The sequence below is a fragment of the Branchiostoma lanceolatum genome, chromosome 2, assembly GCF_035083965.1.
Source record: "Branchiostoma lanceolatum isolate klBraLanc5 chromosome 2, klBraLanc5.hap2, whole genome shotgun sequence".
Lineage (NCBI taxonomy): Eukaryota > Metazoa > Chordata > Leptocardii > Amphioxiformes > Branchiostomatidae > Branchiostoma > Branchiostoma lanceolatum.
This window is the reverse complement of record NC_089723.1, coordinates 11,939,825-11,952,724: the sequence shown is the minus strand read 5'-3', so window position 1 is coordinate 11,952,724 and position 12,900 is coordinate 11,939,825. Positions and strand designations below refer to the sequence as shown.

General features: G+C 39.1%; 1 protein-coding gene across 9 annotated transcripts in view; it reads left to right on the top strand.

Annotated features, from left to right (window-relative positions):
* The window catches only part of LOC136427462 (serine/threonine-protein phosphatase 6 regulatory ankyrin repeat subunit B-like), an 88,742-nt gene extending 76,315 nt beyond the window's left edge, over nucleotides 1-12,427 (top strand). For 7 of the 9 annotated variants that reach the window (XM_066416328.1, XM_066416330.1, XM_066416329.1 and 4 more), the window contains 4 exons: nucleotides 2,029-3,259; nucleotides 4,089-4,244; nucleotides 6,320-6,343; nucleotides 9,172-12,427. In XM_066416328.1, the coding sequence (XP_066272425.1) occupies nucleotides 2,029-3,259; nucleotides 4,089-4,244; nucleotides 6,320-6,343; nucleotides 9,172-9,377 (1,617 nt within the window). In that variant the 3' untranslated portion in view covers nucleotides 9,378-12,427. The remainder of the gene's footprint in view (nucleotides 1-2,028; nucleotides 3,260-4,088; nucleotides 4,245-6,319; nucleotides 6,344-9,171) is intronic. The other 2 variants (XM_066416331.1, XM_066416337.1) reach the window with 1 other exon arrangement.
* The last annotated feature ends 473 nt before the right edge of the window (nucleotides 12,428-12,900 follow it).

Here is a 12,900-nt window from a genome sequence, read left to right as displayed (position 1 = left end):
ACCTCTGGATGGATTGTGCAAGTCATTTGCATAGTTTAGGCCACACCAATTTTATTTGTTGCTTCTCGGATTTTTTCAGAAAAAAATTTGAGCGACAGGGCTAAAAAAAAGGGAAAAAATTTCTTGGGCAAATAGGGTGAAGATAAGGGTTTACACAACAAAAGAAATAAGAGGATTATTCAAGTTTCAGCTTTGCATGGCTCATTTTATGCAATGAACCCCTTTCTTTGATGTAGTACTATGATTTCAGTTACTGTAACAAAATTACCTTTTGCTATGTAATAGATGAATTGATATTGAGAAATAGTTGTAATAAATGAAAAATTACAACTTACATGTATGATAACATGTAACCACACTTTTTAGATATGTGGAGGCCTTTATAATCTATTTTGATGGCTATTGAGTTTTACAACTGAACAAATAGTAAAATCGTGAGTAAAAATTTGTGAATGGGAATAGTGACCCAATTCTTTTTTCAAAATGGGAAAAACAGGAGAGGCTATTCCGAGAAAAAAATTGGTGTGGCCTTATGATGAAATGTAAACATGGAATTTTGCAAAAGGAAAGGAATTTTACGCAAATAGTTTTGGTAGAGAAGGGTTAAGGTAAAGCGGTCGAACCTCAGGCTGAGGATGAAGCATGACGCTTTTTCGTTAGCTGGAAGTGCAATGCGGCTTCGCTACGGCTCAAATATTTTGGGCCAAGCACACCGGGTCACCCCTACTGTTCTTGATAAGTGTGTTAGGTACTTTTATGTGCAGAGGTTTGACGCCCTAAAGTTCCCTTATACAAGGGGCCACTGGCTTTACGTCCCCCTCCGATAGGACGATGCAACCCTTTTCCAGTCGTGTCCAAGCCCAGGCACGAACTCAGGTCGCTGGCCCCACAGAATTTGAACCAGATGTGGTGAGAGGCAGAGTGCACAAACCACTCAACCACAAGGACACGAAAGACCATCAGTTAGATTATGCTAATTATTGCCTTATTTGCATAATCAATGAAAAAAGATAAAACAGTAAATCTAAGGCTCTAAATATTTTGTGGAGGTATGAGGTCACCAAACTCTTGTTGGTCATGTTTGTTCTCCCTCTCCTGTCAAATCTTCAAATTGATTAATCTTTGTCCTTTTGGGGCAAAATGATCTGAAATCTGTCTATTGAGAGTTTTCTCTTAGAATTTCAGCCCCAAAAAATGATGTATATTTTGGCCTCCTGTGCCCTGGTATTACAACCGAATGACCAGTGGTTATATGGTACACTTTTGCACTCTTGGCATACATTACTTCAACCAAGGAGGTTTTTGCTTCAACATTATTGATTTTGAGGTTTTAGGCAATTTTCTAACCAAAAATGTTCATTTTTGGATCCTGTTCCCTGGTTTTTAAACCAAATGGCGTGAAATTTGTTACAGGGATAGCTAGGACTTTATGCACAATATGACTTTATTCACAATTTTGGTATACATTACTTTACAATCGATTAATTCTCCAATTTTATGGTATTTTGTGACAATGTTTTTTCACATCTTAATCTTTGGAATTGACTTTGGCATTCTACGACATTAGTATCCATTTTCTGAAATATTTTTTTGCAATTCACAGCATACATTTTCTCATTTTGCAGCTGCTTTGTATGATTTATAGTATGGCAGAATTTTTTGTGTGGAAATGGACGAAAATTGATGTGCATGCAGATGTCATCCATATAATCAAATCAACATGGCCTTATTTTTAGACCAAAATTTGTAGTCTGGAGGGGTCCATTCTTGCATAGGGGTCAAACTGGCAAGCCTCCATTTCAGGCTGGGATGACTTTGCTGTAATAGTTTAACTTTTGGACACAAGTTATTTTGGGATGTTCTATTTTTGCACAGGGGTGATTTTGTAACAGTCAATTTTTGCTTGTTAGGGAAATGAAGATGCTGTATTTTCTTGCAAATGTTGTCTTTATAGTTCAGTTACACCTCATTTATTACTTTGCAACCTTGAAATTTCACTTGATCAAATACTGTTTTGTTTACCCACAGGAGAGAGCAAAGGATCTGATGAACGCCGCCAAGTACTGTGAGGAGATGGCCACAGAACTCCTTGCTATTGCCTCCAGCAACAACAATGCTGGTGCACTTCTACGCTCCATGGACTGCCGCAGTACGCCATTTCTCGATGTCCTGATTGAGTGTGCACAGAAGGACGTGGTAGCCCATCCCGCTGTACAAAAGTATCTAACAGACGTGTGGATGGGAGTGATGAAGACGTGGGCCAGCTGGAAGATCATCCTTTTGTTCTTAGGGTTTCTGATTTGCCCCCCTGTGTGGGTGGCATTCTCCATCCCACTGGGCCACCGTTACAACAAAGTACCTGCAATCAAACTGATGAGCTACATAACGTCCCACTTTTTTCAGATTGGGTTATTTGTGATCATGATTGTAGCTCCTATATACCCGCTATCTGATAACCTGACCAACTTGATGCCTAACTGGAATGAATGGCTTTTATTAGCATGGATGTCAGGAAATCTGGTTTCTGAACTGACAAATCCAGGAGACAGACAAGGTCTAGGTTGGATTAAGATCATTATCATAGCGATCTGTGCAATAGCTGCATTCTGCCACCTCTTAGCATTTGCATTTACTGGGAACACCAGACTTGATTGTCTGTCAGCGCGAAACCAGCTTCTGGGATTTGCTTTACTCCTGAGTTTTGTGCAGTTTCTTGAGTTTCTATCGTTTCACCACCTTTTTGGACCTTGGGCAATCATTATTAGAGACTTAATGAAAGACATGGTCCGCTTCTTGGTCATTTTACTCATCTTCATGGCAGGTTTCACCCTCCATCTTGCTGCAGTTTATCAGCCCGTCTACCCAACTCCCACAGTAAGCTCTGGGGATGGATCTATAGACCAGACATACACTATCCAGACTCCTGACAAAACATTTGAAATTCTGTTCTTCTCGTTGTTTGGGCTGATAGAACCAGATAACCTCCCTACTTTGAGTACACGGCATCCATCATTTATACCCCTTTTTGTGAAGATGGTCTTTGGCACTTACATGATGGTTGCAATTATCGTATTGATCAACCTTCTCATTGCAATGATGTCTGACACATATCAACGGATTCAGGCACAGTCAGATATTGAGTGGAAATTTGGACGTGCAAAACTGATTCGCAACATGAACAAGACCTCATCAGCACCCTCACCTTTGAACCTGGTTACCAAGATGTTCTCCTACTTAAGGCTGGTCTACAAAGTGAAGTGTAAGTCGTGCAAAATTGCCTTTCACTTTAAATTTACTATGGTCAGTGCTTAAGTGATCCCCGTACATTGTATATGACAAATGATATTATTGGAATGCGGCAATAGTTAGCAAAACCATATATTCACAAGTGTAGTTGATAATGATTGGTGATACATGTACATGTATGTACAATTGTAGTCTGTATGAAAGTATACAATGTATCTATCTGTATCTATATCATTCTACACTGTATCGACCTAATATCTATATTCATCCATCCATCCATCAAAATATATACATAATACATATACATATATACAGATCTACATACATATAGATACATACAATGAACATACATATACATACAATATACATACATATACATATATACAGATGAACATATATATAATATATTTATATATATATAGAGAGACATGTTCATATATCTATATCTATATATCTATCTATATCTATATATCTATACTTCTCTCTCTCTCTCTCTCTCTCTCTATATATATATATATATATATATATATACATACATGTACATATGTATGTGTTTATATTATATATATATATATATATATATATATATATATATATATATATATATATATATACATATATTTACATATATATGTTTATATATATATATGTTTATATATATATATATATATATATATATTTATATATATATATGCATATATGTATGCATATATAAATGTATGCATATATATATATATATATATATTATATATATATATATATATATATATATATATATATATATATATATATATATATATATATATATATATATATATATATGTTCAAACTGTTCCTTGTAGGCCGTCTCTGCAGCCCACAGATGCACGAGTACATGCAAGAAGAAGACGACCAAGAAGGCATCTCAGATGCACGGTCTGTTGATGTTCTGCAACACTCAGGAGGGGCAGGGTTTTTTCGTGGACTGAAGAAGCGGAGCACACAGGTTGGACCTGAAGGTATGCAAACCTGTCTAATGATATATAGTTTTAGCGCTCAAGAGACTCACGAAAATAAGTCACATTAGACAAGTGGCCAATATAGACAGGATTGCAATGATCAAAAAGTGAATGTTTGGGTCATTTCATCACAACCATAATAAGTTTGATCTAACCTATTGGTTAAGCCTTCATACTTGTGTTTTCAGTTACCTGACTTACCCTAGCAAAAATTAGCTACCGACCCTAGCCTTTTCTTTGGTTGACTGCAGGCAAGGGTCAAGGACGAGTGTTTCTCATTTATCATGCAAATAAGGTCACCTTTTGCATAAATTATATCAGTACATCATCTTCTCCACCCAAATAGCAGAGGTTGTCTTAAGTATGATGGTGTTATCTTAACAAAGAAAGCTATTGTAGCATTTTCTGATCAGGTCTTCTCTGAGTCATCATGATCAAACAGACACAGAGACACATGCTTGGCAAAACATAACCGTCTTGGCGAAGGTAATAAGTGTTTATGATGTAGTTCTAGTCTCATGCAACTATATTGGATGAGATATGCAGAACCAGCGTTCCAGCCATCATTCAGGACATGAAGAGGCTAAATAGGAAACGGCATAATTCACAATTATCCCAATTATGTATTGTTCAATGTTCTGTTACTGTAGCTTCTCTCCTCAAAATGACACTTTTAGAGCAATGTGCTGATTGGACACCGAGTAGAATAACATAAATACTTTTGGAAAACCCCATGCAGGCCCCTTTACAACTGAGCAAAATCAATGAGGAAAAGCCAGGGTGCCACTACTGTGCATGCTATAATTGGAATCTTTCTTAGGTACATGTACTTTGTAGACTCAAAGGAAAGAAGTGTAACTAAGATGGCATGGAAACTACAGAAATATGTTTGAAATGTTTTCTCCTTACTTGTCAGTTACAGTAAAAATTGAACGCTTCTGCAAAATGCTTTGCAGGACTGTACAATGTACAGTCATTCCTGCTCAGGTACCAGGCAGGACAGACATCTGTAAGGACAGACATCTATATGGACAGACAGGTTCATTTTGGTCTCTGTGCCAATGCAAAGAACCAAAAAAGAGAATCCCTACCTATCGACCTACAACCCTAATTTTTTCAGAACTGTTATCAGAAACACAATCATGCAGTTACTGTTATTTCGTTAATTTTTCTTGGCCTTATCATATTGCCTAGCAAAAGTCGTGCCTAGAAATACTGTAAATGCATTCAAGTTCGTGAGGATTTAATTTCGTGGTAAGGAGAAAATTGAGTGATCTTGGTGGTTTTAAGTTTGCACTGTCTTGAAACAATAGTATTCCTACAGTCACATAATGAAAACACTGGCGGAAACCAAGATAGGTAAGCACCTACTGGTCAAGTGTGCTGTAGACGTCGTGATCGTGAATTTCTTCTGGTCCCTCACAACTATACATTGAGTATTTATAGATAAATGCGTAAGGCGTAACAGTACTGCTCATAGTGTGCAAATCATGTCTTTGATAAACATCGCACAGTGGCTTTAAGAGTTTGCTGTGAAAACCACGAACAAAAAACCACCGCGAACATTTCTGCATTCACAGTATTCAGGGACTACAAAATTGAATGCAACATTGCTGTGCTGTACGAACGTGTTGGAAACCTGGGCTTTGTTAGACTTGTTTGGCGTAGGCCATTTTCTAACCCCTATTGGGGTCGTGTGGCATAACGGCAGGGTGTTCGGCCGAGAACCCAGCAGTCCCGGGTTTGAATCCCCTGATGACACCAATGTTGTGCCCTTGGGAAAGGCACTTAACACGACTTTCCTCACTCCACCCAGGTGTAGAAATGGGTATATTGTTCTCTGTACGTGGCACTGTGAAAATCTTGAGTGCAGAGCCACGTCTTCCTTGTCTGTCCAAAAACGACGTAAAACAACCCCTATGTCATAATTATAACCAATACGAATACGGTGCAGAATGGGTACCTTTAGAGAAGTTAAGATGCTACCATTGTTCACTATGAGTTTGAAAATTTTTGTGTGAACCTTATTGTAAATGTTGAAATGTTGTTGCATGTTTGATGCCATGTCTGTCCAGGACAAGCTGCTGCAAGTGCAGGAGGTAAGGAGCAACAATCTGAGAGGCTCATTGCTTCAGAATATTTAGATTTTAAAAAAGCATGACGTTGTGGTAAAAGCGATTAAATGAAGTACTGATGGCACATCAGGCTGGGAGCCTACATTGTACATATTAAGTAACGTTACATATATATAGAGAGACAGAAGTTGCAGTATGAGTCATGGTTAACTCAATACATGGTACGTGTTCGTGTTAAATTCAATTTTTTTCTACATGTATAACCAATGCTGTTGTGAACAAAAGTCATTTTCATGAATGCTAAGTAAAACATAGAAACTCAATACAAGTAACATTCTAGCGATCCAGTTCAGTGACCAATCAGTGGTTCACAGCCGCCGAGTCTTCTTGCTTTTTTAAGATATAGCGATGGGCACGAGTCTTAAAGGATTGAAGGCCACATTTACTACTGTCTAGGACCACACTGTCCGGGAGCGCATTCCAGGCGCTGACTGCTGCATGTATGAATGTCCTGCCTGTTATATGAGTTCTGGAGACAGGTTCGGTGAGTGCGTGTTCTGGCATAGCTAGACTGGAGCGTATTGTACGCCTCAAAGCGCCAAGCCTCTGACCTGCTCTAGCTGCAATGTTGGAGATGAGTTTGGTCCAGGTGAGCTTACAGTCAATTGTTACCCCTAGTATTTCCAGCCCGTCTTTCTCAGTTTGGTGTTGCCAAAGAAGAGATCTGTTCTAGTTGGGCACCTCTTGCGAGAGATGGTCATGGCTTTACATTTTGTGGGTTCAAAAGTCACTTTCCACTTGTCTGCCCAACATCTCATTCTTTCAAGGTCTTTCATTCATCACAGTGCAAAGTGGAGTCATCTGCATACAGGTATAGCGGGTTCTCGCATTCATCCCCATTGTCATCAATGAAAACTGAGAACAGGAGGGGTCCCAGGATGAAGCCTTGAGGAACAAAAGCATTGATATGAGTGGTAGTTGATGACCAGCTGCTACGCCACATACTGAATGATGACTGGCCGCATAAAACTACTTTCATGGAACGATTGAGGAGATTGAGATCCAGGTCAACAATTTGCCAGAGATATACCCTAAGGCTTACTTTTGAGTTTTAAGCACAGCCCATTATGCCACACTTTGTCATAAGGCACCCTTGATGTCCAGGGCTATGAGACAGACTTCACACCCTTTATCTAGTGCATTGGACCCATGCTGGGAAAGGATGGTGAGAATGTCAGCTGTGCTGTGATGGGGTCTGAAACCAAACTCCCTGTCCGAGATGAGCTGGTTCTGCAGTAGGTAACGTTGCTTCTGAAGTTGGGCCTGTACCGCTGCCTCCATGACTTTGTTTATGTTGCTGAAGAGTGAGATCAGATGGTACATAGCAGGGTTGGACTTTGAGTCTCTTTTGTGGATGGGAATGACTTACGCACACTTCCACTGTTCTGGGAATGTTCCCTGGGCAAAGCACAGTTGAAACAGGCGACTGAGTGGCCTTGCGAGCTCAGCACAGCACTTTTTCAGTACTCTACTTAGAACCTCGTCAGGGCTGGTAGCTTTGTCTGGTTTTAGGTCACGCAGGATCTTGCTGATAATTTTCGGTTTGAAGACTATATTGTCCATCTTGTGCAAAGTTCTAGCAGGTACTTCTGGAGCACAGTCATCCTCAAGTCTGCACTTCTGGGCAAAAGTCTGCACTAGTTTTTCAGCCCTCCCTGGCAGTGGTGAAGATGTGATCCTGGTCTTTTAACACCAGAATGTCTGCTCTGGCCTTTCTGCAAGAGTAGAAGTTTACTATTTTCCATCATTGCTTGCAGGTGATGTTTCCATCAGAAAGTTACTTACTTTATTGTTGTGCTCTCTTTTTGCTTGTTTCTCCACCATGTTGTATCCTCTCCTGGCTTTTGCAAACTTTCGTTTGTTTTCTTCTGTGTGATTCATTTTTCTGAACAGACATCTTTTCCTTGATGCGACTTTTCTGCACTGGTCATCAAACCAAGCCTGGTCTCCTGTTTTATTGGTGATGACTTTGCTCGGGATGAAAATGTCCATTGCATCACGAATAATCATGGTGGTAACTCTACTACAAGGTTGTTCAGGGTCATTGGTTTGGAAGGCAACTCATTCTGCAGAGGAGAGGTATCCCCTCATTCCCCAGTAGTCAACTTTGTCGTAGCGCCAAACCTTTAGTCTGTAGGGTTTGTCTCTGAAAGAGGGAGCATCTACATGTAGCTTAGCTAGAATTTGGGTTGTGGTCGGATGTTCCCAGCACAGCAGTAGAAGCGATCTGGTCCCCCCTTCTCGGATTGGTTACGATCTGCTTCAGTCCAAGAGAGCTGGACAGCTCCAGCATGCATCAACCAGCTGTGTCTGTGGTACAAATACCAAGCCAGTCTTTATGGTGAGCGTTGAAGTCTCCAAGTAGAATCACGGACTGGGCATTAAAATCTGTCAGTCTTAAAAGTGTGTTAGTGTCCAGGTAGTTCATAATATCACAATTGCTGTTTGGTGGTCTGTAGACTGCAGCGATTAAGAGCTTCTGAGTCTTGAGGGTCACAGAAAACCACATCAGTTCTAGGTCTGGAGGGTCTTTGTCCTTGTGGTGGAAAATAGCAATGCCTTCAAGACAGTCGACCACAACTCCACCACATGTTGAGTTAATTAAGTCAGCCATTGTGAAGTTGCAGAAGGTGAGTCTTAGTTAAAACATCCTGATACTACACACCAGTTCTAAATTTATGGTCATGAGCAATCAAATTTAGCCCCATATACATTAACTCCTCGCTCTCCTGGGGAAAATAAGTGGCTAATAGCATTGCCATGCTGAACATAATGTTGTCTATAATTTTCAGGACCGTACTTGGCCTCTGCTACACATTCCGGACCGCAGCGTATTGAAGATGTGGTTGACTGGGAGGAAGTTGTAAACAAATACTTGGCGGCAAAGGGAGTATCAGACAGCGCGGAAAAAGAGGCAGGCAGCCCACATCAGCTTGACGAGCTCAACAACACCAACGAGAAAGCTTCATCGGGAGTTGATGGGAAGAAGGACAAGTAGTATGGTGTTACATCAAAATGAAGCACAAATGCAAGTATAACAAAAGAACTCTGTTGCAGCGAGACAATGCCAAATATCGTCAGCAGGAAAAGTTGAATTTAAAGAGATTAATGTATGGGAAGTATTTGTTGTTCCATCTAGGAGAAAAGTCTTCAATTTTAGATAATTATGAAAGTTTCTTGCAGTGAAATGACAAAGAAATAAGAAATAAGAAAGATAGGGATTACATTATTTCGTGTGAAGTAAAATGTTGCAGTGAAGGTATATGTATGATCTAATAGATAAACATAATGTGTATCAAGGGAACATATCCTATTGTGAAGGAATTTTTCTGCATGTGTCAATTCTTCAATACGTTTGCTGTTACATGTACATTGACCTTGACTTGAGGAACTAAGCAATACTAATGTCAGTCCGAACCAATTACAATGTACATTGTACTTGAAGAATCTGTAAGATACTGCATGTTGACATGCATGAGAAATGCATCAAAGTTTTGCTGCAAAAAATGAAAGGTATTTACATGACGGATTGTACACTATTTTTAAAACCATTTGCTGTACATGTACAATGTACATTTGCTAAGTAAAAGGCTAATTAGAAGAATTATATAATCAGAAATTCAGAACGTTATATATACACTTATGTGTGCTCAACGATAAGTTTGTAAGATAATTTTGTACATGAAATATTATCAAAAATATATTAACCAAGACTTCCAGTTTTATTGTGGAGAATGTTGCTGTTGAGAAATGCAAGATCTAGGACTTATTTGCCCCTCGATGGCTTAAACTGTATGTTGTTGGATTGGTCAAAACGCAGCTGTGTGAGGGTTAAAAACAACACAGTATATGCTGAATATACTGGCATTAGATTTATAACTTAAAGAGAAGCATATTGATATAGACCTCTGAGCAAGGGTAGACTTACATGTATTGTATTTCATGAATTCAGTCATCTATGAAGTAGACCTGCAATGCAAAAACAGTCACTGTATGTTTGCCAAATTGGACACAGGCATGTTGCAGAATATGTTACAAATTCCTTGAAGGTGCATGGTAGAAAATGGATTTTCGACAGTCAGCCCCTGCCCTCCTGGATCAGAAGATTGATATCGTCCCTCATATCTGGCATAGATTTTTGTATATTTTTTGGACAATGAATATATTATCAATTTTTGTAGTCAAATCTCAACTTATAATGTATACAGACAAAGGTCCATACTGGTTTAAAACTGAGACAGGTTAGTTATGGGGGAGTTGTATCAGTGCCCTAGCTTTTGGAATATCAAGCATGTGCCCTGATTTCTGGCACTTCTCCGTGATGATAGATCATCGCGTATACAGGAGTAACCAATGTTCAAACTCTGAGTTGAGCAGAGATTTTACGACTTTAAGGCACATTTCCCATGCCTTTCAGCAAAAGTTATGAGGCCCAGATATGCAAGTGGACTGTCTTTGTAAATATTAGAAGTTTGAGATATGACTACAAGTCTACAAGAATTATCCAGTGTAGGCATGTCCCATGATAATCTGGCAGGCTCTTTTTTTCATTCTTTCCAACTGGCCAACATGTGGCTTTGTCAGTCCCAGAGTCCAAGTCTGTACAGAATACTCAAGAATATAGGTCTTATACTCAGTGTAGATGATCAGCAGTTCATTTTGTGACAGATGAAACTTTCTGAGACTTTTAAGAATGACTTTAGGACAATTTTCTTTAGAAATATCAGAAATATCAAGGATGGTGTAATGTTTTCAAACTGGTGTATTTTCTGCATATATTTGTACATGTAGCAAAATTGAGAGTCTTGTTGGAGTGTGAAAGCATATAATGGTGTTGGGAATAACTTTAAGCTTTTTAGTGTAAGGCCACAGCAAGTAAATTTTATGGATGACATCAACGCGCGCATTGATTTTCGCCTGATTTCGAAATAAAAAACAAGTATTTTTTACCCTTTGGCAATGGTCGATGTACCGAAAATGAGACAACATTGTCGCAAACATCTATCAGTCGCAAAACGTGTTCTAGATGCTGTAAAAAGCATTTGCACATGTAGCAATGGTGAAAAATCCGTACAAATGTGCTGTGCAAATTATTGTGTACTATGCAAGCTGTAGTAACTTGCTCCTTGTCACCAACAGGAAGACACAGTGCAGCCCCCATACCAAACTAGTAATTGGAATAAGTCTGTAATTGCTGTGCTATTATTATTAACGTGTAATCCGATGTGTTATTCTTTAATGAACTGAACTACTAACAAATCCGATGATGGCAAGATGGAGAAACTAATGCCATGGGATTTGAGTAGACCGTTGTCTGTCTGTTTAAGAGAGAATAAAAAGACGGAGGATTTCTGAGGCACTGCAATTCAATCAGTCAGGACAGCAACAGCAGAGAGAATTTCAGTTGAGACGAAGTGAGCAGAGCTGAGCATTATATGGTCACAGTCAGTCTGCCTCAGGGGACTCCCGTGCCCAGTGTATGGGAAGCCTTGTCTCTGCATTCTTGATATGCTATACAAACTCTGATCGCTATAAATGATTACTAGTAAATATTTTTAATGTTGACATCTGATTCAGTGTTACTTACTGTTTTATTGAAAACAGGAATAAGACTTGTTGGTTGTGATACCATGTTTAATCACCTCAATTCTTCTTACATGCTTAATGGTATTGTAGCTTAAAAAGTGGATACCTTGTTTTTTTTTGCCCACCTTGTTTTTTTTGCCTGTGCGCACTAAATTCTGAAGATGTCATCCATAAGATTTACTTGCTGTGGCCTAACGTCAATTCTCATAAGTCTGACAGGTACCTTAGACTATAAAAAAAGGTTATGACTGCCTAAATTGTTTAGTCCATCTCGCGGTTAAGCAATTCATACCCATCAGCTACATGTACTAAGTAATGGTTTCTTCTGTTTTACCGACAGTGAGAAACATTGCATAATAGATATGAATACTAACATTACGGTAAGAAATTTGCATGTCAGAAGGCTGAACCTTTACCTATGTGCAATAAATAGTTACTGACATACCAGTAGAATTGGACAAATTCCTGAGTGTGTTTTTCCTTCTTTCAGTTCTTACCTTCACCAAGAAGGTATATGTTTTTTGTTGTGCAAAGGTGGTGGCTGTGGTCTGGGTGTGAATGTATAGGTCAACAGCATAACTCAAGAGTCTGTTGATGGATCTGGATGACATTTACTTAGTAGGTGAGTAGTGGTTCTGGAAAGGAAGGTCAAGTTCGAAAATGGTTCACCTGGAGTTTTCCTACGGTCCTGCAGCGGGCTGTGTAATGTATGATTGTGTGTTTGTGGACAACATAAACTCAGGAAGCTATGGATGGAAGGAATTTGCCAGCAATATCAGAGCATAACATATTCGAGTTGGTACATAATAATATATTGTTACCTTCGCCGAGAAGGTTATGCAGAGGGTAGCGTTTGTTTGTGTGTGTGTTTGTTTGTTTGTAACATACAGCATAACTCGAGAAGGCTTGGATGGATTGTCTTGATATTTGGAAGG